Genomic DNA, 26977 nt, shown 5'->3' on the forward strand with positions numbered 1-26977 from the left:
TGATGCCTTGCAAATCATGCCTGGGGCTGGGGTGGGGGATAAAATGCTTATTTTGGCCAACTTCTTTTTTCTTTTGTCCTGACCAGCAGGTGTCCTTCTATTTGAGCTCCAAAAGGTGGAATTACTTCAAAAGCAGTGAATAGTAGACACCATTAGTCAGTAGTCATCTACCAGAAGAAACATGACAGGGATGTTGTAGGTTTTTCAGGCTATATGGCCATGTTTTTGAGGCATTCTCTCCTGATGTTTCGCCTGCATCTATGGCAAGCATCCTCAGAGGTAGTGAGGATGCTTGCCATAGATGCAGGTGAAACATCAGGAGAGAATGCCTCTAGAACATGGCCATATAGCTCAAAAAACCTACAACAACCCAGTGATTCCGGCCATGAAAGCCTTCAACAATACACAGAAACATGACAGTTTGAACATTATCATCTGAGAGCCATAATGCAACAGCTCTGCCAGATTCGTAACGCTCTCCTTTTCCTTAAATAAGTTTGGGCCCTGAACATATTTTGGAAGCAGGATAAGGGCACAAGTCACATATGGAAATCGATGCACAGACAGCAATTTTTGTTGAAATAAAGCAAGGGTAGACTTAAGAAGAAGCCTGTCCACCAAAATTTATTTACGTGATCTAAATTGAATGCAGACCTAGCAAGCATGCTTGCTTATGCATTTAAGAAATAAAAGTGTTCAATGCACAATTCGCATAGCTTCATAATCAGTAGCAAGAATGTGAACACCAAGTATGCATGGAGCACACTGCACCTTAGTCATGAGAAAAAGCTTTTCAAAATTGCCAATGTATTTGACAGGATTAATCTGAGTGTCTCATAGATTCCATTTTGTTAGAATAGATTCTGCTGTAGACTATCCTGAAGGCAGGTGGCTTGACCAGCTACTGTGTTCAAAATTTATTCTATCAATGTATATTATATTACATCACATCTGCCCATCCATTATTTAGAAGCTACAATTTCACACAGAAAACCAGAATGAATCCTACAATAAAATTACAATATTAAACAAAATATGAAATAGCTAAAATCACTGAAAGACCATGGTCCTGATAATGGGGATGTGCTGTATATTCTCATTTCAAGAACAGGTGCTGCCTTTGCTCAGCCAAAAGGTTGTCCCTAACTCAAATCCATGAAGGACAGTTTCTTAAATAGAAGCTCTCTCTTCTCTACTCTGAAATTTTCAAAAACACAATTCTGAAAACTAAAAATTTCAGGATGTATACTACTTCTAAAAAGATGTTGCATGACACCTCCACCATAAACATCCTATCCTTTCCTGAGTCATCTGTTTGATTTCAGAGAAATGCAGTTTTCTGGTCCATGATACAAACTGGAGAATCACTGGTTTTTGTAAGCAATGTATTTGTTTTAAAATTCTAATTGTAAAACAATACTCCTTGATTGCAGGCACAGAAGCTATCACTATTATGCAAACTTTCTATAACTTCAATCACAGACTCATCCAGAAAATCCAGATTATTCTGAGTCACATTGGAGCTCTGTAGTGGAGAAAGATAAGCATGTTATGTGGAAAGCAAGCATTTCTAGCTGTTTCCAATTGTTAATAATTGGCTAGTGATGGTGCACATATAGGATTCCTGCTAATATAGAACTTACATTGACCAGCTGTACATTTTCTGGGGGTGGGTGAGGATGGTGAGGCCCATTTGCCATGTTGACTCTGTGGTTACGTTCCGATCGAAGGCCCTGCCGGAGACGATCGTGCAACTTTTTCCGCTGTTTCCTGCACATGAAATAAGGTGCTACTTTTAACAGTTGCATGAACAAATAACATTTTTTCTGCAATCATTACATACTAGTGAACTCCCATTCTGGGACATCATCATGTCTTCTCAATGACCCAGCACTTCTGATACTGAACCTTCACTAGTAAAAACTTCCGTTTCTTCCTTCACAACTGAGAAGGAAGACCCAATATATGTGGTTTATGTATCTTCTTTCATTCTTCCTCTCGAGACAGAATGGCTAACTATAGACTTTGTAACACACAAGGACTTTCTGTAGCATCAGATGAAGATCTTGTCCTGTGTCTTTAAGAGCTGGCATAAAGGAAAATATTTAAGAGATACAATATTTCTTCTTTCTCCCACCACTGCATATTGAGATAAATTCAGCCCTATAGAACTTCTCTTTGTTTCAGAGGACTTGAAGCAAGAATAGGAAATGAATCAGAAATATTTGGTAACTCCTGGCTTTTAATACTATGCTTGGCATCCTAAAGTGAAAAGATTCCCAAGGCTTGCACTGACCAGACTAGATACGTCAATTTTATCACATGAAATGGACAAGCAGATTTATTTCAGAAGTTTATGGTGTATAGAATCCCAGGTACATTATTAGATCCAGAACAAGTAGTACTTCCTGGAATAGTGGCTTTTTACCACTGACTGACACTACAGCCCTGAAACCCTTTCCACAGATTTGTAGTACAGTAGGCCCCCAACATTCACGGGATTAGGTTCTCAGGTCACTTCAGAAAAGTGAAAAGACCTCAAATTAAAAAAAAACAACAACTCTTTAGGTCAGAGGTTAACCACGGAATCATCCTGGAAGTTCCTAGAGAGATCATATTAATCAAATCCATGAATCAAATATGGAAAAGCTAAACCTGCAAATATAGAAGGGTGGCTGTATTTATTGTTATGAAGGCAGCTGAAATGCTGCAATTGTGTGCATCTGAACTCATCTTGAACTCTCTGCATCTTTCTGATATGTTGATAACTTCCCTGCAGCCAGTAATGTATAACTGAGGAACTGGGCTGGCTCTGCTACCAGAGATTAGCTATGTAATTTACTTTAGTTGGCAAAACAGTACAGAGGAAAGGTATGCTTGCTTTGAAATAAACAAATCAGAAATAAAACCAATTAAAGGTTCTGATCCTTATCGCTTCAAGACATGAACTTGGTTCAGGAAGAAGCAGCAATCATTCACTGAACCTTTTACCTGCTCTCCGGTCACAGAAAGCGCTGAATCACCCACTCACCCATTGCATTATAGATGAGAGGCAGTAACAGCATCTGCTGCAAAATCAGCAGAATCAGGAGACACTGCTGCAGTAAGGACATATGCTTGATGACAGCACAGATCAGACAACATAATATCTAATCCTTACATATTGAGTTTTTGTATACCAATGAAAAGTCTTGGAATGAACAAAAATCAACAAGAAATTGGATTTACCTTGATTAAAAGTGTGTCGTCCATGCATGTCTGAATGAAGTATTTACAATCTGGCAGATATTATTATTAAAGCCAATTTATCAGGGCACATCTCCACTGCTATAAATCTTGATTTATGGTCCATTTGTACAAAAATCTAGAAAGACTGCAAACTAGAAAATTCCACTAGCCATTGCTTGGGCTGCAGTCTGCTGTTCTGACTCTTGTTTAAAAATAGGACAAAGGCACTAAAATAGACCTTCCCCATCAATGAGTCAGATTTTTAGCAGGATCAAAATTGATACATCTCTGTTAGCAAATGCAGCACTGCAAGTGCAATATGACTTTGCAATTTAATGATTCAGTTCAGATGCAACAGGAAGTTATAGCTTTCTACTATACGACTAGGGCATGATGATCTTGAGGACTGCAGTCTCCCTTTTTCCCTCCTCATTTTGAGCCTCTGAATGTCTACTTCCAACTTTTTAACCACTGTAAAAACTTGTGTGTAGAAAATTTTAGTCAACAAATAAACCAAAAAAAGTCCATGTAAGTACTGTATGTTAACTCTTGTTTAAAAAAAGGAGCAATCACCTTCTCAGAGTAGAATGGCAGGAGAATAGCAGCAGTCGGGGGCAGGACTCTTTGAGGTAGCCCATTCCCATCTATGCAAAATGACCCATGACTTACCCATATCAAAATCCATAATTTTGGCTTTAAAACATGCCCTCAACTCATGTATGAGGTACAATTCTCCATAATTCCCATGCTCATGAAACTATGGAGTATTCAAAGTATTGTTAGTGCTCCAAAACCTCTGTTCGCTTCTGATTTGTTCTTAATAACCATAACTGAAATATAAGTATGTGCACCATAGATATTTGGAGTACAGCCTGCTTTTTGTACCACCCTCTGTCCAACCCATGAGAGAAGAGCAATGTGGAGAATGTTATAACTTTAGGATGCCAAACACAGCATTATAAATGGGGGTTCACTCAGTGGTCATTGAGGTTTTCCTTCTACTCCTGTCTTCAAGGCCTCTGGAGCAAAAAAAAAATCCACAGGGATTGATTGATTTATTTCAGTATAGAGTGATGGGGAAAAAGTACATCTCCTAAATTTTTCTCCTGCATTTGTATCTCATGGAGATGACTAATAGAAAACTGAAAACAGTCTCTCTTTGCCGGAAAGGCAATGGGAGGTGGGCAGGAGAGAGACAGTGGAGCCCAAAGCTTACCACAATCCATTATTGTGATTTCTGAATATGTCTGAACCAGCCTTGTACCCTTTCCAAAGCTGACAATGTGTCATTTTTCCTCTCTCTGAAGGGCATTCACTCACTAACCAAAACAACACATCACTGAAAGGGAGCAGACAGGAAAAGGCTAAATGTGCACACTGTTCCTTTCAGCCATGCCTCGTCATTAAATTAATTGCTGTGCAGATAGAACATTTTGGAAGATGCACTGTTCTGTGCAATATCACCTTCTCACTTGCCTAACACGGTCACCGGAGGTGTCATGAGCACCTGTCTAAGGAACTCATCAGATGGCTGCTAGGCTCCATTTCCATGTGCTTAGGAAACAGAGCCCCAAGGAGGTTATCACATGATGTAAGGGCACTTCCAGTAGGCATTTGTGGGGTTCCATTTCCTAAGCACATTGCGATGGAGCCCAAAGACCTCTATCAGGAGTTGGGCGTCAATCAAGTCCTGATAGAGAAAGATGGGGTAAAGTGGGGAGAAGATGGGGAAAGGTGTGGTAAGCATGTGGGATGGTTTGCCATTCCTAAAGATGGGGTGAAAGGGGTAAGACTGTTTCCCCCCATTTTCCCCTCGCTCCAGGTGATGAAGTCCTAAGGCTTTTCCTATAAGTCACTTTAATATCGAGAAGGAAAAACATATAGAACAGGAGTGGACAATGGTGGTGGGCCTGTCAGCCAATATCTACTCTGAGGGTTACATGGGCTGTCCATTCCAACCTCACAAAGAAGAAAAACGTAGCGGTGGCTGGAAGTTCCCTTTAAGTTTTGAAAAAATAAGTTTTTTTATTTTTAGTTGCTGAAATCTCAAACCCATTTAAAAAGCTAATTGTCTGTCTTGGAGGTTTCCAGGAAAGCATTTTTTTGGCAGATAAAAGATGGCCCGGGGAATTTGGAGGGGCTCAGGGCTGCAAAGAAAGATTTGAAAGATTGCATGCTGACCAAATGATACAAAATATATTCATTATATACTGTCTGCAATGCAATTACTTCCTCTGCAGTGATACAGCAGAATTATCCACAGGACATAGACTATGCTTAGGGCAAGATAGGATATGATGATGATGATGTTTATTATACTCCGCTTTTTCTCTCCACAAGGAGACTCAAAGCTGCTTACATTATAAGCATTTCAATACAATTAAAATCTATAAATAATGCAAACATTAAAACAGAATTAAATATCAATGGTATTAAAAAAATCAGTTAAAATCCAGTCCTATTCCTAGATGTTGCAAAAAAAGAAATGGTTTTTTATTATGAAGTGTGCCTACTGTTTTAGTTCAGGAGCAAGTAGTGTAATAATAAAACTCAAATATGTATAAAATTAGGAAACAATTATCTGTGCTTTGGGATGCAATGATCCATGATGTCAAAAGACACATCAGATTTTGAATTTATCATGGAATTTAACCATGGTTCTTGTTACAATACAATTCACTGCTCTGAATGTATTTTATCTGAAGTACTTTTACTGACGGAACAAGACTTTAACCATTATTTCTATGAAGGAATTTATGAAATCAGGTTGCAGTATTTACTGAAATAACACAATTATGGAAACATACCAATCACATTTTATAATTAGAATCGTAAGACCTTGTGACTAAATTCAATGGTAGTCTTACTTAAAGTAGACTCGCTGGAACTTCAATTACATGTGATAACCTTTATTTCAATGGGTCAGCCCTTTCTAACACTAGATCTAGCCCAATGGTTCCCAACCTCTGGTTCTCCACTTGTTTTGGACTTCAACTCCCAGAAATCCCAGCCATCTGACCAGCTGTTAGGAATTGTGGGGGCTGAAGTCCAAAGGTTGGGAACCACTGATCTAGCCCACAACACTTGCAGTGCTCAGTTCACAGGGGTGCAATAAGTTTGGGGAACTCTTACTTACCCTGGAAATAACTGTTGGAAATTCATGTTTATTGCATTAGACCAAATGTCACATCTTGCCATTGCATCCTACACACCATTAAAGGTAGTCAAATCTTAGATTTATGCTTGAGTCAAGAGTAATTGTACAGCCAATTGTACAACAAGACTGAGAACCTGCATTTACTATTTCAATGTTCAATTTCAAGAAAATGAGCTGCTTTTGCAGTGATCTCAGTACATCATTACAAAAATGTGAGGGATCACTTCCCCTGGGAAGTATTATCTGATTATATAGTGTATTCCAGCTGTACTTTAAGGATACAGAGACATTGCTAACTTTATTTAGCTGCTTAATCTTGTGTCAAGCATGTTTCTTAGCCATTTGTTTAGCGAGACTCCTGATCCCTGTCACAGATAAACCCAGATATAGAAAGGAAGAGGAAGGTTTACTTGGTTTTGCAGTAGGCCACAACACACATGATGCCAACTACAAGGAGAGCAATGCAGATGCCAGTTATGGTCAACACCCTTTTCTGGTAGAGTTCCTCAGCTTCTAGAAAAGGACAAAATGGAGAAGGTTACAACATGAACACTAACTAATAAACCAGAGACAGTATCAACAAATGCAACATACAGACTATCATTTTACAGGCCCACACAATGAAATTAATGGCATAATCATTATGCTACGTAAATCCAATTAGTGAGATCTAAATGAGAAACTGTGATGGATGATGAGTATTAACTTTAAAATAAATGTTATACAAATGAACCTAATACGAAATTAACGTAAACATACATTTTTATTTTACATTTACAAAACTGTTTGCTTACAATGCACTGACGGTATAGAAAAAGCTTTCCTTCTTACAAAGATAGATGGGAAGAAAACAAATTTTCAGTGCCGTCAATCTTTCTCCGCTTTCTTTATTGGGACCCTTTCACACTGCACAATTGTAGCACTACGATTCCACTTTAACTGCGTTATTCGCATACTATGGAATCCTGAGATTTCTAGATTAAGAAAGGGACATTTGGAATTCTAAGCCTCAGAGCATTAGTTCCTCCTCAAACTACAAGTCAATGAAACCATAGCAGTGAGAGTGGGATCGAAGCGTTATAACTGTGCAATGTGAACAGGATCATGGCATTTTAAAACATCCTTATTCTTTTCCAATACCATGCCGAATCTCAACAATGTTTACATCTGATATATTATAGGTATAGCTCAGGCGTGGGCAAACTTTGGCCCTCCAGGTGTTTTGGACTTCAACTCCCACAATTCCTAACAGCCAGTAGGCTGTTAGGAATTGTGGGAGTTGAAGTCCAAAACACCTGGAGGGCCAAAGTTTGCCGATACCTGGAATTGCTTGAGTTTGGCTTGCAATTACGCCAGTACAACATACTTTAGCTTTTAATTTCAATCCTCATCCCCATTCCAATTTGAAAATAATTAAAAATGCATTGTACCACAGACATCATATGCTTGTTTGTATGCTGTAACTGCAGTGAAAAGGATATTTGAATTAAAAAAATCTTTTCCTCTAAAGTGACCTCACTCAAAGATATTTTATCATCATTAAGTAATTCTTCAGCTAAGCAATGTTTGGGTTGGAAAAAACATCACATTCCACTGTCTGTCACACTTGGCAAAATGTAATTTGTATGTTGAACAAAGGAAATGTTACATTTACAATACTGATACTGGCTCGAGTTGCTACAAAGAGCCAGCACTTTGTCTTCCTCCCTGCTCCTTAGAAGGGTATGAAGTTTTTAAAAACACAATTAACTGATATACATTAAAGTTATCACTTCATCCAGATGGAAAACTAATAGTAACCATGGTATCAGGAGCCAACAAGGAATTGCATTAGTTAGAAGGAATGCTTTTTTAAATCGAAAGATAGAAGTTTATATTTAAGAATGAGAAATTTCTTCCAAATAGGATTTTACCAGTTAAAGAGGATTTGGGAACCTGTATTTTGAAACAATTTGTGTCTGGCCATATCCTAGTCTGATGCTTTCTGTATGTTTGTAGATAAGGCATCTGCCACAACGTGTTCGGCCTTCATCTGCTCTGAGATTTCTAACTCTAGCCACATTCCACACCATTGTGGTCACTGTTGCTCCACTGAGCGCAAATATTTGCTTAGACATTGACCCATATGATATCATCGTACTGGGCAATGAGCAACAATTGGCAGCATGTACTGATATGCTGTGGCCTGTCATTGAGACATAACAGTTTGGGAGGAAGGAACTTCCATGCCGTGTTGACAGTGTCTGGAGGAAATGTTGTTTCCCTTTCAAGGCATTTGCAGGAATCGAAAATGCAGCCTCCACACAAAATGTGTTTCAATACAAGGGTTTATTTTGTAAGCCATGCGATTATGGCACACCTTCCAGGTGTTTTTATTCTACTTATTTCATTCAAATAGCAAAAAGGACAAAAGATTGAGTAATTTGGTACCACTTTCACTGCCATGACTCTTGCTATGAAATCTCAGGGTTTGTAGTTTGTTGTATTGCACGTCATTGAACTATGGTATTACAGATAACTGGGACAGAATCCCAAGTATATAAAACTTTGATGGCAACTGAAGTGGTATCAAAGCATTGTATTTGTGTATTGTGGATAAAACCCAGAGGCTGTAGTGACTTAGGAATAATTCCTATAGAACTCAATCAGGTTTCCTTGTGAGTCTACCACATACAGAATTGCTCTGTGAATTATTTTTACTTGTAATTTTTGACAGCCTTAGTGAGGACTTTTATATATTATCACATATTTAATCACAATTACAAAAATGTTTAATGGAAAATTGGTTTTCCATTATTTGCCACGGTGGTGCAATGGATTAAATCAGGGGTCCACAAACAGAGGGCCAGGTCACAGTCCCTCAACTGTTGGCGAGCTGGATTATAATTAGAAAAAAAAACATGAATGAATTCCTATGCACACTGCAATATCTTATTTATAGTGCCAAAAACATTTTAAAACAATACAATAATTAAAATTAAGAACCATTTAAACAAATATAAACTTATTAATATTTCAATGGAAAGTGTGGGCCTGCTTTTGGCTGAGGAGATAGGATTGTTGTTGTTATTGTGTGCTTTCAAGTAGTTTCATACTTAGGTTGACCCTGAGCGAGGGCCGGGTAAATGACTTTGGAGGGCTGCATTTGGCCCTCGGGACTTAGTTTGAGGACCCCTGGATTAAATCATCTAACTATTGAATCTGCTGCCATAAAGGTTGGCAGTTCAAAGCCATGGGTCAGGATGAGCTTCCACTGTTAGCCCTAGCTCCTGCCAACCTAGCTTTTCAAAAATATGCAAATGTGAGTAGATCAACAGGCACCGCTCCAGTGGGAAGCGAATATAGGCACCCATGCAGCCACGATGGCAACATGACCAGGAGGTGACTACAGACAGCAGGCTCCTTGGCTTGGAAATAGAACAAGAGAATCTCCCCATGGCCTGAGTTGAGCGGCACCTCCAGAAAGACGGAGATGAAAGGGAATACCTTTGTTATGTGTATGTGCATGTCATTGTTATCCCACTGCATTGAAGGCATTGAATGTTTGTCTATCTGTGTATGTTGTAATCCACTTTGAGTTCCCTCGGGGAGATAGAACGGAATATAAATATTATTATTTTCCAGGCTCTTTTTCATGGCTTTGTTGTTAGAGTTGTATTCATTGTTGATTATCAGCTATTATCCCTTTTAGGATCTGGTGAAAAAAACAACTGTAATCCTTTAAGTCACTTAATTAAAGTCAGTGGGGTTGAATCATAATTGGAAACATTTCTTGTTCCAAATGTTCATCAGAGCAACTAATGTTCCATGCATTTATCTATCATCTAGCCTTGAACACAGTTCTGTTTCGCAGGTGCTTCAACAAAACACTACACTTGAAATTCAGACTGAACATACATCTGTGATACAATGCATTTTATTAATGGAAACGCTGTTTCCTACAAGCCAATCCCAAAACAGACATCAGTTCACAATATTTAGACAAAAATTAATAATACTTCTTATTAACAGAAGGAAGGCAGGGTCAGTTTGGTGAGAAGGTAACAACAAGAAAGGCGAATTGATTACACAAATAAAAATCCAAGGACACAAAGTCAATGTAGAGAAACAAACACAAATACATGAGAAATGGAGTCAGGGAAGCGAAAGAGGTTGAAGGGAAAGACAAGGTTAAAAATTGAAAGTCAACTATAAGCCTGGCACAGCATGCTTGATAACTGGAAAATAGAGTGAAGAAAAATGCTTGAAAATAAGGTTGAAGCAGAGTTTGAAGGGATTTAACATACAGCATAACCCCTAACCTGTGCTCACCTGAAAGCACCGATTGAGCAGTCAAGCAGCTGGAGTCTTATAATGTTACAATACAAGAGATAGAAAAGTCATGCTAAGTGCAATCCAGGAAATAGGAATTAGTGCAGTTCAGAAAGGGTTAACATAAAATTCTGTTTGCAGTAGGTGCCATTACAACTCATGGAAATAATATCTTTGCCTCCCTCCTGCCCATAATAAATAAATTTGGGGCCTGGACTACAACTTGCCACTCTGCAACAACAGAGATAGGCAAACCCTTCCTTATCACAGGGCAAGAAATGTAATAACTACTCTGTTCAAGGTAGGATCCATCACAGTGATATTACTTTTGGTAGCAATCTTATGGCCATCTTAATATCTAATCTGTTATGACTGTGGAAAAGAAAAGAAAATTGGCTTGTAAAAGCTTTCAATGTTTTCAGAAACTCCTACTAAGAAAAAAGTCTCAATGTGTCAGTTTGCCCAAGGATACAACAGACTGTGTTTGATAGGCTTCATTTCCAGTGATATTTTCTGGAATGATTATTACCATCAAGACACAAACAATAAAAACACCTCCTTAGGGTGATTTTTATACCTTTTCCCAAAAAAGCTGAAGACATATTTAGAAGAGAATTGGTATTATGGAGAGAAAAGGTACGTATCCCCAAGGCTCTCTTTTCGTAGTTGAACTATATGGACTTCAGATTAATTGCATGGGACTATAGATGGGAGGCTTCTTTAGAGATGAATATCATAACCCACTGGGCTGCTACAATCTTAGCTTCTCTAATGCTGTTGAAATGGTTACTAACCAAACTTGTTGAGGATTAATGAGGACCATTTTCATTCTAAGGCTTTGGGACCACTTTGGGTAAATTATGATTTGAATCCTATTGACAATCTCAACTACAGTAGGCTCACTGAGTCACCTGTTGAATGGTCAGTACATATTTATGTATACTGACCATATTGATAAATAGTGTTGCTTTTTAATGCCTTTATTGTTTTTTATATGGTTTATAGTATATGTTAATGTTTTACCTATATTTTATGTTGTCTATTTACATCCAATATTATCCCACTGCAGGTCTCCCAACAGAAATGATCTTCTGACATCCCTCTTGCAAGGACAGGAAAGATCCATCATAATCAGAGTAAGCCTTTTTATTCTGAAAGCTATCAATAAAAGAGCAGATTTCCTGAAAGAAGAACCAGGAAAATATGACTCTGACTGTAAATAGAAAGTTAGCTGCTGTCCTCACATTTTTGCCTCTTTTTTTTTTTACTTGTGTTCTATTTTGAAATGGTCATATGACTGGTCAAATAAATAAATTATGTTGTTGTTGTTGTGGGCATTGAATTATGCTGATGGTAAACCGCCTTGAGTCGCCTTCGGGTTGAGAAAGGCAGTATATAAATATGGTAAATAAATAAAATAAAATCTAAACGGTTTACTCTGGTTGGGGCAATCAATGAAATAAGAGCCCCCGGTGGCGCAGTGGGTTAAACCCGTGTCCACAGGACTGAAGACCGACAGGACATAGGTTCGAATCCGGGGAGAGGCGGATGAGCTCCCTCTATCAGCTCCAGCTTCTCATGCAGGGACATGAGAGAAGCCTCCCACAAGGATAATAAAAACATCAAATCATCCAGGTGTCCCCTGGGCAACGTCCTTGCAAACGGCCAATTCTCTCACACCAGAAGTGACTTGCAGTTTCTCAAGTCGCTCCTGACACGACAAAAAAAAAATCAATGGAATTTGAGGTAATTTCTCTTAATCTATAGATTTAAGACATTCAATGATTTCTTCTTGGAAGACGAGCTTCATTGTTGCATATGCATGCAAAGATTTAAAAAATGACACTTGCTCCTTATACACATAATGAAAGATTAAAGACTAAAGTTTGTGTGTGATACTGGACATCTAGCTAGACCAGAATTTGAGGCAGAGTTGTGGGTCTGGTTTGGTGAGAGGTTGATCAAGGACAGTGGTTCTCAACCTGTGGGTCCCCAGATGTTTTGGCCTTCAACTCCCAGAAATCCTAACAGCTGGTAAACTGGCTGGGATTTCTAGGAGTTGTAGGCCAAAACAGCTGGGGATCCACAGGTTGACAACCACTAATCTAGGAGTTAGCCCCGTTTTGTTACATCTAGCCCTCAGTCTGCTCCTAGACTGCTATTATTACACTCTTGTCCTAATGCCAGATTGCCCTTATGTGGACAGGAAATGTGGAGACTATCTCTTTGCCATTGGCTGATGTGTTCTAGTATTATAGGTCTTGCTACCTTAAGAGACAGACATCTGCTTAAAGCAAATTTGGCATCTACGGATCTACATCAATGGCATTTGAATAATGGTACTTTTTTGGATAATGTAAATTACATAGCCATTGTACCACTGACTGGGAAACCACAGTGAGCAAACAGAGGCCCACTCAGAGTCCCCTAAACTTAAGTCAGTGCTCCTAATGCTAATTATGGGTTTATACTAAAAATAAAACAGTGCAAAAACAGTCATATCTTATTTCAGAATCCTCTCCAGCCATTATAGAGAAAAAGAGTATTTTTTGTTCGTTCTTAGGCACTAAAGCAACATGCCATGTGATGTAGACTAATTTCTGTATAAGTTTCAGGTTAGGTTTCGGGACATGGTGTTCCAACTGTTCCTGAATTTTACTATAGGCTTTCCTCACTTTCCTTGTGCCTTGCCTTATTTCATCTTTTTTCCACCTTATGAACTACGAGGTCTAAGGGATGCTTCAGATTTCAATATTCAAATCCTGTATATAAGCATTTATTTAACTCGGATTTGTGATGGCACAAAGATTCAGGTTTAAAGTTTCCTGTTTCTAAAATTAAGGCTGTATACCATTTTCCAGAAAGGGGGGCTCTTTCTTTATCTTAAGGCTTTTCCTGTCACTTAATCTGACATATAATTTTGGGGGGCACAGCAGTAACACTAAATTGTAGCAAAATCATATGTTAAAAATGTGCTATGAAATTCAACAGACAATAAAATATCTACTCTTTCATGACTCAGACATAAGCTACAGCAGTATATGTTTATGAAGACTGAGATAAGTGCAGATAGGGAACTGACAAAAGTTGTTATAGCTGTATGATCCCTTCAAAAGAATAAGGAGGTTGGTTAGGAATTGAAGGGGAAAGAAATAAAAAAAGGCTTTCAATCTCTCAGGGTCTAAAGTCTGCAAGCTAAAAGGAATGATTGGTCCATACCCATAAATTCAATCCCAAGATGCTCTGCCAATGCAGAAAGTTGACATAAAAAGAAAGAAAAGGGAAAATAGTTTCAGAAAAGAGCAATGCACTGTACCGAAAAAAACAAATTACACATGGATATTATACCTATTTGGTGTCTGCACACTGAGACAGGATGAATGGCATGAGATTAATGTGGCAAGAACTATATAAGCTTTGGCAGGTTTGTGTATCCATTTAGGAAAACATGGCTTAGAGCCAATACACACTGGCATCCAATCTGAAATGGGCGAGAAACATGCAGCCCTACCGACCTTGTTGGGCTGCAAGTTCAACATCTCGATTTAGAAGAATATGGTGAAAGCACCAATGCATTAACCCTTAAAGATATTGCTGATACATCATGGTTATAGGCTATCTATTGAAACTGCTCACTGTAGGAACTTGGTACGATACTATCTGTCCATCAATGTATAAAATTTGTTCAGTTCTTTAGGTCTGGAACCCATGGTCTTACTTCTAGAAGGCTACAGTTTTCCACTTATATTTTCATTTTTTCCCCATTCTATTAAATTGACTTCAGAGTATTATACACTGAGACATACCAGGGTAAGGAAATCCTTATTGGAATTTTCTTATGCCATCCCTAATTTTCATGCAGCAACACAGTATTTTTCTTTGTTTTTGCGTTTTTGGCAATGGACTTGTAAATCTCACTTGGCTCAACAAATGAGGCACACAAACAAAAAAAAATTGGTTGTTTTCTGTGATATAGGTTTCCAAAGAGGAGGCAGAAACAGAGGGTTGTCTGCCTTTCCTTATTTTCTATTATCAGAAACCTATATATATATTCCAAAATATTTAAATTTTAGTGGCCAATTGCTGACAAGATACAATTGAAGTGCTTAGTTCCCTTTAACTGGTGCTTGTTCTGCTCTGGCCACATTCCTAGAGACAATCAATAAAACATTTTTCTGGCAATGAAGCTATATGGATTCCCTAGGCTACAGACTATGTTGGTTTTGGACTTATTTTTGAATAGGTTGATGTGGACTGGAAAACCCATCTTAGTCGTATGATGTGAGTATGAGTGGCACATAACACTTTATTTTATGTAATATATGGCTGCTGGCTTTGCTGTAACATCTGGGAATGCTCATGGCATCCTCAGCATTTTACTCATCAGCCTCTGCATGAAAATCTTGGCTGCTTTATTTAGGGAGACATTGTTGAGCTCTACTCACTACGCTTCAAAACAAGATGGCTATTCTGTCATGTATATTTAAACAAACACTACGTATTTTTGAATTATTTGAAACGTTTAGGTATCTGTGTATGCAAACAGTTGTAAACCAAAAAGCTCATCTGATTTATGCTCAAATGTCTGTATCTCTCTGTCCTCATTTCTCCATTCCTCATCTGTATTTCCATCAATCCATCCATCCTACTTTCTTTCCCTCCCTCTTTCCATTATTTCTTTCCAGCTACCTTCTAATCTATTAATCTGTTTTCTGCTGCCTTGGAGACTAAGAGGCGGAACAATGGCCTCAAACTACAAGAAAGGAGATTCCATCTGAACATTAGGAAAAACATTCTGACTGTGAGCTGTTCAGCAGTGGAACTCTCTGCCCCAGAGTGTGGTGGAGGCTCCTTCTTTGGAGGTTTTTAAATAGAGGCTGGATGGCCATCTGTTCGGGGAGCTTTGAATGAGGTTTTCCTGCTTCTTCACAGTGGGTTGGACTGGATGGGTCTCTTCCAACTCTAGGATTCTATTATTATCTCTGTGTAAAGACCCTCATAAGTATCAGCAACATTTTAAGGGTTAGGATTAAATTCAGAAGGTTTTTTTTTTTTAAGGAGCCAGTATTACATGCCAACATGAACACTACTACAATATATACTAGTTGCACAGAAAGCTTGGTTAAGTATCCAGTAGCATTAGTAACATGCTCATGCATATATATACATTATTGCATTTTTGCTGAGTCTGCATATATAAAGGAAATGGTTTAGATTAAATTTAATTGTACCCCAAACCACTCATTTCAGATAGCTTCTGCTTGAAATAATTCAGTGGGAAGTTGGTATTTAAATTGAATATATTCTGGCAGGTAAATCTTAACTAAAAAAGCATGCAGAGATAACATGCATTCTAACTCCAGACTAATACGCTTTTTGCTTCAAGTGATATTTGATATTTATGATAATCTTCTATTGTTTTAGATCTTATCACTTTTGATGGCATAGTAAGAAAACATTGCCTAAAACATGAACAAAATCTATTCTGGCAGCCTATGCATGGAACAATCAGCACAGATTTGTTCAAAAGAGCCCTGCTGGCAATTTTTCCATCAGTAATGCACTGGACTGGATTTGTGGATGGCCAACGACACCAATTTCTTTGTCCAAGAAGCTGCGCGTACAAGGATGGGCCATGTTCAGTTATTTCAATTCAGATATGGTTTCATGTTGATTAAAGTTGTAGTAGTGATCATAACAATGTTACAAGCTGTTTTTAAAGTTGTAACTGGTACACAGCTATGTTGCCTTATATTTGAAGGAATGTGATAAAGTCTGGGTATGTGAAATTAAGATATTTATGGTAGAGTGATGACATCTATCCTCTCTCTGTGCAAGAAGCCCTATTTGGCTCCTTCAACACATATGCAAAGAGATGAAATTGTTAATGTTTGTCTTTCAGATAGTAGGAACTTGGGCTCATACAAGTGGATCGGACTCTGCCTCTATGTCATGCCCACTTTATATATTTTGAGAACTGGTTGAATCCTCCTGAATTTGGACTCTTAGGATAACATATCAAGCATAATAAATTACTCTGCCTCTATTTAAAACACATGTTTAAGAAATATGAGTAGATGTTGTTTTTTAAATACTCTGAATTATTTTTTGAGACAGATGGACTAATGATTCTGGTGAAAGAAAAATAATTAAGTACTTAAAACATAGTAACCTTGAATTATGTTACTGAGAAACCTTTGAAGAATAGTAGTTATTGTAAATAAATAGGAAGATGTCTATATCTTAGAAACAGTGGAAGTAGAGTAAGGATTGAATCATAACCATTAGCTGGGAAGTTTGGAGTCATATATCTCATCCACCCACTTTCTTTTGTTAATTGTATTACACTATGTAACAAAATTTGAAACATTGTTCCTGGTTTGAAATTATTATTCCTCTTTAACTATTTGGTACTTACTTTGAAAGTAGTTGTTATAGTCCAAAAATTTTGTTTTTGTGGCTGCCACAACCTACGTTGAATTGGTTGAGGTTCTACAACAGGGATGGACAAACTAAGGCCCATGGGCCAGATTCAGCCCTGCAGGGGCTTTCTTCCAACCCTCTCCTTCTTCCTTTTCTGCATAAGTTGTGCTGGGGAGATGTAGATGCTTTCGCATATGCCACTCCAGGGAGAAGCGCAACAGAACAACTGCGACTCTGGGGCGAGATAGGTCAGAGTGTCCCATAACAGTCCCCTCGGACTCAAGGTCCTGCTGTTAAATGCTAGGTCTGTAAATGGTAAAACAGCGGCTATCCAGGATCTGATCCTGGATGAACAAGCAGACCTAGTGTGCGTCACTGAAACCTGGTTGGATAAGCTGGGGGGTGTCAACCTCACCATGCTCTGTCCTCCAGACTTCAGGGTGCATCAGCAGGCCAGACCCGGGGGGCGGGGAACGGAGGGGTTGCGGTGGTTTTTTGTGAGTCGATCTCCCTGGTTAGGTGTCCCCTGATGCAATGCACTGGGTTCGAGAGTGTTCACTTAAGAGTGGGTAACTGGGACAGCTTGGGGATTCTGCTAGTGTACCGCTCACCCTGCTGCACAGCAGTCTCCCTGCCAGAGCATTGGAGTTCCAACAGCTAATAGTGCTGGGGAACTTCAATATCCACATGGAGTCCACCTTGTCTGGAGCGGCTCAGGACTTCATGGCTGTCATGACAACCATTTTAACTGTTTTGTATTGACTATTCGTTATCGCCTTTGTTTATTGATGTGCTGTGGGCTTGGCCTCATGTAAGCCGCACCGAGTCCCTTGGGGGAGATGGTAGCGGGGTACAAATAAAGTTATTATTATTATTATTATTATTATTATTATTATTATTATTATTATTTATGGGGCTGTTCCAAGTGATATCAGGTCCCACTCATGTAGCTGGTCACACTCTGGACCTGGTCTTTATTGTGGATGGGGATAATGTCGGTGTGGAAGAGCTAAAAATCCTTCCATTTTCATGGACTGACCATCACCTGATCAGTTTTAGGTTTACCGCAACCTCGAACCTCTGCAGGGGTGGAGGACCCATTCAGATGGTCCACCCCAGGAGACTTATGGCTCCAGAAGGATTCCTGATGTCTCTTGGGGATCTGTAGGGAGAAACACGCCTTCTTCTCCTCTCCTCTAGGCACAAGGAACTGACTGCAGGCAGGTCACTGTGCTGAGAGGAGAGGCCCAGACCGGCAGGAAGGCATGTGGCTGATTTCTATCAGCTGTGCATGTTTTTCTCCTCCCCTGTCAGCACAACGATCTAGCTGGGTTGCTATGCCAAGAGGAAATGAGAGGCCAGGCCCGGGCGGAAGGCACACAGCTAATAGAAGCCTTTTGCAGGGCTTCTATCAGTGCACTCCCCACGATGCTTTCTCACCCTGGCCCACCCACCTCTGTCTGGCCAAACCCAGCCCACAGCCCCCAGGCTCAAATGTTTGCCCATGCCTACTCTGTGAGATAGTCGCTGAAAAAGTATAGCAAAATGTGCTGCAGGAAGTCCCACAAAAACAACGTTTTTGCAGTTTAATAAACTTTTCCCATGGTTTTATGATAGAACCAATTAGGAAATGATATTTATAACCTGGGAACAAAAAATCGTGTTACACAGTGTTATTGTATCAAATTTGTTTTGTATGTAGGGCAGTTGTAGTTATTTGTAGCTGTAGTTTATGTAGTTATTTGTGGTGTATATTTTTCCTCTTTTATGTTGTTTTATGCTAGGAAAAATCTTTGTATTTAATAAAAGTATTCTTTTAAAAAGAAAATACTCTGATTTTTAAAATATTTAAACTAGCTTAATATGACTTAGAAATCCCTCAAAGAATCTATAGCTGTTGGAATGCCTCTCAAAACCGAAAGCTGCATGTTTTATGGTTTTACAGTGAAATAATTTCAACATGGGATCTCTTACTTGATTGTCATGTATAACAATTAATGTGTAAATTATAAAAATCGATATAAACATTAGCTATAGAAATTTAGTTTGATTCATTATAGATTTTTTTTACAATTTTTAAACAAATTTCCATAGTTGCTTTGAAGTTATGATGTAATATATAATAAGGCAAACACACAACTTTTAAATAATTATTCTAATCAGACAAACTTTCCTTTTTAATTGTGTGGGTTCATCTATACTTGGCCATTAAAGAAGCCTCTAAGTGCTTCCCTATTGATTTTTTTTTTTGCTGCATACATCATGAGGTAACATTAATGATAATGGCTTAAAAAGATTTGTGGTGCATACATTTCATGTAAAAGTAAAGTAAGTGTAGGTTGGGCTTCAAATGATGTCACAGACAATGGGAATACTTTAGAAGTAAGGATTTAGGTTTGTATTCCTGAGTCAAGTCAATTATTTTAATGACTAGGAAAAAATGCAGCACTAATGTAAAGCCTTCAAATGATTCGGCAATATCTCTGTGTTACACATGTGTCTTAATCTATTTTGGACTAGCTAAACTATAGTTGTTTTGCATGGAAAATAAATTTGAAAATTCATATGTATTTCTCATTTAGGCAGTAGAAATGGCAATGATCTATGCTTATGAGCTTTTTAGTGCTTAAGTTAAACATTTGGTCACATGAAGTCTGACCAACCTCCCAGAAGAACACTTGGGAGAGGAATGCTTAGAATGGTTACTATAAATAATTCATGTGCCATTTTTTTTATCATAGATGTGGAGGATGAGCCTACATGACCAATAAATGTTATGTACTAATGGAAGTGACATTGAGCTAGCATTCAGCAAGTGAAATCTTCCAGAGATGTTGATAAAACTATCAACAAATACTTTTATCTTGCCAGTTACTCTTTTCAAAATACAGTTGGATGCCAGTAATATATCTTATACCTATGTATGAGAACAAGAGGGGCCATGTGTGGCATAACGAGTTAAATGGCTGAGCTGCTGAACTTGCTGACCTAAAGGCTGGCAGTTTGAATCTGTGGGATGGGGTGAGCTCCCACATTAGCTCTAGCTCTAGCTGTGCCAATCTAGCAGTTCAAAAATATGCAAATGTGAGTAGATGAACAGATACTACCTTGGCAGGAAGGTAAAAACACGCACAAATCCAGAAAACAAATCCAGAATGAATTCTAAATTCTGAACTGTATTCCAAGCAGAGAGTGCATGTATTTGTGCCATATTGTATTATTTCCCCAGAGGTGTATTGAAATATTTATATATCGCAGCCTGTATGTTTGTTTGAGTGATTTTTAATTGGGTATGGTAGATGAAAGATTATCAGGAAACCCATCATACTAACTACATTTCCGTACATCTTTTTTTGGGGGGGGGGGGGGCAACTAATATTTGTGTAATACTGCATTTTATTTTACAATTTATACTCAAGTTTACATTGTAATTGCTGAACATCAGCTATAACTTGAGTAGACGTCAACTGTTTAATTTCCTTAATTGCGCCATCCAGTCTAGCTGAATTCCTGAAATTGCTTGTAATCGTGTCCATGCAAACATGCAGAGGCAATCTACACTAAAGCACATGTAATCCATTTAGTTACAGATAAAAAAAATCTGAGGAAAGCTGCAGCAACAAGAAAGCAGCACCAATTAAGCATGCTCCTATTCAGGCAGAGACAGAAAGAAAGTGGACGTACTGTAGAAGCTGGCCATTACGTAGTTTTGACAGCGATCACCAGTAAATTCATTTGGGCACCTGAGAGTAAAAACAAAAAAACAAACAGGTAGAGAAAACGGAGAAAAAGAGAAGAGGTAAATACACACCAAGAAAGAGCCTCCTTTAGTGTGAGCGACCTGGGCTTGGTGTATTCATCTTGAGAAAACGGGATCTTTTTCTTACTGCCATAAAGACTGATGATTTTGAGAAATTTGTTGCTTTACAAAAGCCAAACTGATGTGAACTTGATAAAATGCTGAAGTTACAACATTTTAACAGAACAACGTGTGCTTGTGTCAGCCCTCTTTTTTTAGAGCTAAGCTATGGAAGAAAATTTTAAAACTGAATTTTCTACTAATAAAGAAGTCTAGCAATATGAAAAATGGTACACTGATGTTATGCCAAATAGATTAATGTGCACAGTATAAAGTCAAAGGCGGAAGGAAAAGGACCCAGTTCCATCTGAAGAGTGAAAACACCAAGTGACACTAATTGTGACTGCTGCAGTTGGGAGAGAAAGCAGATTTCTTATTATTTTAAAACATACTTTCTGGATTTTGGATTTTCATGGGCACAACTTCAGCACATCTTGCTCCTGAGAATCCAGGTATACACCTAAAGGGCAAAAACGTGATCAGAAATCGAAAAAACATCTCAGAGAAAGAGAGGCAGAGAGATTATTGCATTCTGTTTCCTATGGAACATGAAACTCCTCCAAAAGTCCTCTGAGAGAGAAAGCAATGAATGAAAAAAGCCAAATCCTTTCTGGGAACATTATAATTGCATACGTCCAAATTGTAGTTTTTATGATAGAAAATCTATATTAAGAAACACAGAGTCAGAATGGATTTTCTCAAGAATTTGTAGCTGATTAACCATAGACTCAGGGGCTGTTTTTCTTTGATACGAGCGCCTGACAACGAACTAATGACTATCATCTTGGCAATCATTTGCATTGCACAGTCAGCGGGAATATTTCACCTCTTTTTCTGTCAAGTCATTTGAGTTCATATTTATTTTTAAACAAGGTAAGTTAAAGTGAAAGGCAAAGTGCAGTTTATTTTTATGCTGAATAATACTGAAAACCGATGCACAAACGTAAAAAAAAATACACTAAAAGGAATTAATTAAATATTAATTTACAAGCACATCATGTCAAAAACATAGTAAACAATAATCCTAATTGACTATAAGAACGTACAGCTTTAAGAGGCCAAAACAAGAAACAGAATCATTGCAAAAGGTCTAAAATATGGTTCAAAGAGAGAAATTTAATTCCTATCTCTACTGAAAATAATTTCCCCATCTATTTGATTTCCTAAATATGGAGGCCAGGCATGTAGCCAGGGGAGGTCTTGGGGGGCTTCAGCCCCCCCCCCCCGAAATTCTCAGGGTGGTCTGTGAGAAGGCCTTACTGGTATATTATTTAAACTGTTATGTTTATTCATATCATGATCTGACCACCATGCTCAATATATCCCATATGCATGGGTGTATTGGGGTAACGATACAAAAGGTTTGCTAGGGTAGACCCCCTTTCACTCAGACTCAGCCCCCTCCCCCCGAATCAGACTCAGCTCCCCCCGAAACAAAATCCTGGCTACAGGCCTGATGGAGGCTGCAGTTTATTCAGAGCATCAGACAACCCCATAGTGAATAATTTCACTGCTATTTTACCATTACCAAAAATGTACCCTACATCTTCAGACTCAAAAGGACATGACTTTGAGGACTCTTCCATGGTGTTCATCATGACTGAAAGCAAGATCTACTTTGGAGTGTTGATACATCGCTTGTATAAGAAGTGTATTAATGAGCTATAGGCTCAGGTATTTTTATAATGAGTTTGAGAGAAATCACCTCTAATTTATTCAAGGTCATCATTCCCAGCTTTTTTAATCCACCTTCACTGAAATCATATATACTTAGGCGATCCGAAGATGATGGTCTTCCAAGTGTAGTATCCTGGCGGTGGGTCCGTAGGTGACTGTGGAACCCTATTCTTGATCTGCATGTTCTCCTGCAGTGAGGGCAGGCATGTAGCCGGCGGGGGGGGGGGGGGCTTGAGGGGCTTCAGGCCCCCCCCCCGAAATTCTCATGGTGGTCCGCGAGTAGGCCTTACTAGTACATTATTTAAACTGTTATGTTTATTCATATCATGATCTGAACAATATATCCCATATGCATGGGGGTATTGAGGTAACGATACAAAAGGTTTGCTAGGGTAGACCCTCTTTCACTCAGACTCAGCTCCCCCCCCCCCAAATCATACTCAGCCCCCCCCCCCATCAAAATCCTGGCTATGGGCCTAAGTGAGGGCATTGGTTTCCAGGTGGAAGGCGGTCTCGGTCGGGGTTGGCTTGACGCGTCTTCCTCTTGGCACGTTTCTCTCTTTCACCCTCCATTCGTGTCCCTTCAAATCATCCACCTTCACTGAAATTATACTGCACTAAATGGATATTGCAAATAACCAAGAAATGTGCCCGTTGACATTGAAACAACGCCCACTACAATATACAATGTCAGGTTCGAACATTTCTTGTTTGAATGCTCAGCATATACTGAACTGCAATACAGATATTTACATCCAATATTATCCAACTTTAGGTCCCCCAACAGAAATAATCTTCTGACATTTCTCTTGCAAGGACAGGAAAAATCCACCATAATCAGAGTAAGTCTTTTTATTCTGAAAGCTATCAAGAAAAGAGCACATTTCCTGAAAGAAGAACCAGGAAAATAAGATTCTGACTGTAAATAGAAGGTCAGCAGCTGTACTCTCCTTTTTACCTTGTCTTTTAGTCTTGTTTTATTTTAAAATGGTCATATGACTGGTCACATTAATAATAATAATAATAATAATAATAATAATAATATTCAGCAGAGTTTCAGAAGTGTTCTTTTTAGTCAGCCCAAAACATCGACTGTCCTTTAAAAATATAAATATATACAATGTCAGGAACACTTCCCACTACACACACATAAAAAATACCAAGGTTGGAGAGATGTTTTTCCTCCCAAAACTAACTAAATAAGATTACTTTTCTTAATGGTGAAAAACAGGAAAGAAGAGATTAAACTTAGTATGACTATGCTTATTGGTCTCCCTCCCATCCTACCCAGTACTTAGACTTAGCAAGCTTTAATCTTCCATAAAGCTTCCAAAGCAGTGTCTGATCTCTTCACCGATGGCACACAGCTGGAGACTTATTTAGAGAATGGTTGCTTTCCAGGATGCTCTTGCAATCTGTAGCTTATAATGCAGGTACAGTGGGGCTCTCATCTTTTTGTACCACAATTTCGAATGCTTCAAAAACTCATAAAGCTGTTCCTTTTAAGAGCTTGTAAGCATTTTACCAGGATTTCCAGCATGAGATTCTTTTATATTCCTTCCATAAAATGTCTCTGAAGAGAGAGCTGGGAAAATAACTACTTTCACCCCTGTAAATTGCAGAGTTGGCATTGGAGCAATAGATTGGACCACTTAAAAAAACTTGGAAATCTAGCCTTTGTGCCTCTCACAAACTGCTTTTTAAGGGTTTAAGGATAAGCACTGTATGTTATTATATAACAAAGTAAGATATTATTGATTTCAACCTGTAGGTGAAAAAGTTGACAGAAAAACATCAGCTCATTTGAAATGTGGTGATAGAGGAAAATCCAATAGATACCATGGATTGCCAAAATATACACATTTTCAAGACTGAATGTTCCTTAGAAATGCAAATTACTAATTTGTGTTCATCTTACATTGGATGTAGTATGAGATGAATCATTGAAAAAGGTGGTAATATTTCGAAAATGAGATAAAGCTTTTTAACAGTTGTAAATTCTTGGGAAAGGTGAAGGCAATAAAAAAGAGGAAAACCACATTACAGGTGTACCATCAGGGCCGTAGCCAGAAAAAATATTCGGGGGGGGGGGGGGACACTTTTTTTAGCAAATCATGAAGAGTAGTTCAATAACACAACAACATTTTTAATACAGCCCAAAGACCCTTATTGCTCCATAAAAGGTATAAGATACAAGGTATGCAAGGTTAGTAAGGCCAAAAATAGCAAAAAACAAAAACAAAAACAAAAACCAGTTGGTTTTTTTTAACCTGAAAAATTTCGGGGGAGGGGGTTGAACCCCTAAAACTCCCCCCTGGCTACAGGCCTGTGTACCATGTCAGTAGACTAATTCATTACCAAGACCTGAGCAGGTCTGTTGATAACTGGGGCATGGGGAGGTTTTCCATTCATAGTCACCATAACTTAATAGTAATGGACAACAGCAGCACCAGTAACAACAACCATTTCTGTCAACATGCTTAAAGTGATTCCCTATTAACTTCATTGCATTGTTTAGCCATTTGACTAGAAAACCTATATTATTGTTTTTCATTTTCTCAGAGATGCTTTGAATTCATATGTTCAGCCTTCTGTCCGCATTTTCACGATCATCTATCTTGTTCTCCCATCTCATGGGAAGATCTAGAGTCCATTGTTGTTTGTCGTTGTGTGTCATGCTTACAGTGAAGTCTTCACTTTATGATGCTTCCAAATATGTCATCTTTGAAGGAATGGTAGCCAATTTTGCAACAGTCAGAACTAAAACAGCCAAAGTTTTTGCACTTCTGCAAAGTTGCACTAAGTTTTCAACCATTTCATAAGGCAATCCATTTTCTCTGCCCTTACAGCCTCTCAATCTTTTATTTGCACCTGCTGTCATCTTGTCCGCTCGTGAGGATGAAGACAAAGGTGCTGCCATTTCTTTTGCTTGTAAATAGCTCACAAGGCTCCAATGTGCCTTTCATTTCTGAAATAGTCTTCCTTGTTTAATTTATATCTTGCCTTTCTCCGAATATGGCACCCAAGACAGCTTTTATCTTAGTTGTTCAGAATGTATAAGAAACGATAATGCTTCTAGATTGCATCACTCATGTAAGGAGGGTTTTTTCTCTAATTTAGTACAAAGGAGAATTTATTGACCCAGTCAAGTAGGTAGCAGTAACAATGAAAGGATGAAAGAATAAAGAGTTAAAATTAATGCTATGCTTGCCAATGACATAAATAGATATGGGCAACAAAAGTGGACGTGAGGTATCCGCACACTTATGAACATGGGGCTGAGTGGCTAAGTAAATGATTCAAGCAATATCCACATCATTTTAACCCAGGATAAATTGGGATATCGGACCTCAAATCCAACATCTATTGTAATGGTACTTTCTCATCAGAAAAAATAATAGTGTATAAGTGAATGTTTATGGGTTTTAATTAATTCTAATGCATTTGCTTCTCAGTCGAATTATGAAGACAAAATGAAGCTTTGTAAATTAAGTTTACCTTTGTAAAGGCTTTAAGATTTCAGATTAGCCTAATTCATATATGTGGCTTCATCTTTTATAGGACATATTTATTTTCTATTATAGGGCTTCATCCATCAACAACCTTTGTCCATTACCATTCTTTGTTATTCTAAATAGTATACTGGGCCATGAACATATGGTTTGGATTAATAAGCACCCATTTCCCTCAATCCATCTCCTTCTCATCAGAAATACAGGTGTTAAGTTCCTTTATAGAAGCCGAGGTGCATGAAATGTTCATTCGGCAGGCAGATCTACCTCCTTCTTCTATGGATACCCCTTTCTGACATCAGCAGATTACTAAGTGCTAGCTCAGAGCTCCACAGAAGGCAGCAATGATAACACAAAGGTTGCGGTGATAGTCCAGTGGACCTGGTGAAGTCTGAATCCATTTGGACTCTGACCCTGGATCCAACACATATGCCAGATCCAAGGCTACTCTGGACTGGATATGACAGGAGCAACCTGCCCAGTGTAGGCATAGTATGAAAAAAAACAAACATGGAGAGATAGGTGGAGTCTCAGTGGCTAACAAAAGTTGAATGGAACGGAAACAGGGTCTTGGGCAAAACTACTGACAGAGTCCATGAAAGGAAAGGCTGTGTGCTATGGGAAGGCAGGAAACGATTCCACAAGGAGGCAGATGGTGACTTAGACGGGAATCTACAATTTTTACTGGAAAATCTGTCAAGTGCAGTTGTTATAATCATTGCAACACACTATCCTGACAATAACCAAGTTGTAAGGAAAGCCAAAAACAAATGAGTAGCAGTAGTGATTCCAAAATTCATGTATTGATTT

General features: G+C 38.5%; 1 protein-coding gene across 9 annotated transcripts in view; it reads right to left on the bottom strand.

Moving 5' to 3' along the window:
- The window catches only part of NRG1 (neuregulin 1), a 668239-nt gene that overhangs the window by 13602 nt on the left and 627660 nt on the right, over nt 1-26977 (bottom strand). For 7 of the 9 annotated variants that reach the window (XM_060763670.2, XM_060763666.2, XM_060763671.2 and 4 more), the window contains 4 exons: nt 20804-20862; nt 13916-13939; nt 6796-6898; nt 1644-1770 (listed from right to left, as the gene is read on the bottom strand). In XM_060763670.2, coding sequence (XP_060619653.2) covers nt 1644-1770; nt 6796-6898; nt 13916-13939; nt 20804-20862 — 313 coding nt within the window. The remainder of the gene's footprint in view (nt 1-1643; nt 1771-6795; nt 6899-13915; nt 13940-20803; nt 20863-26977) is intronic. The other 2 variants (XM_060763669.2, XM_060763675.2) reach the window with 1 other exon arrangement.

Source organism: Anolis sagrei, chromosome 2 (assembly GCF_037176765.1).
Source record: "Anolis sagrei isolate rAnoSag1 chromosome 2, rAnoSag1.mat, whole genome shotgun sequence".
NCBI lineage: Eukaryota > Metazoa > Chordata > Lepidosauria > Squamata > Dactyloidae > Anolis > Anolis sagrei.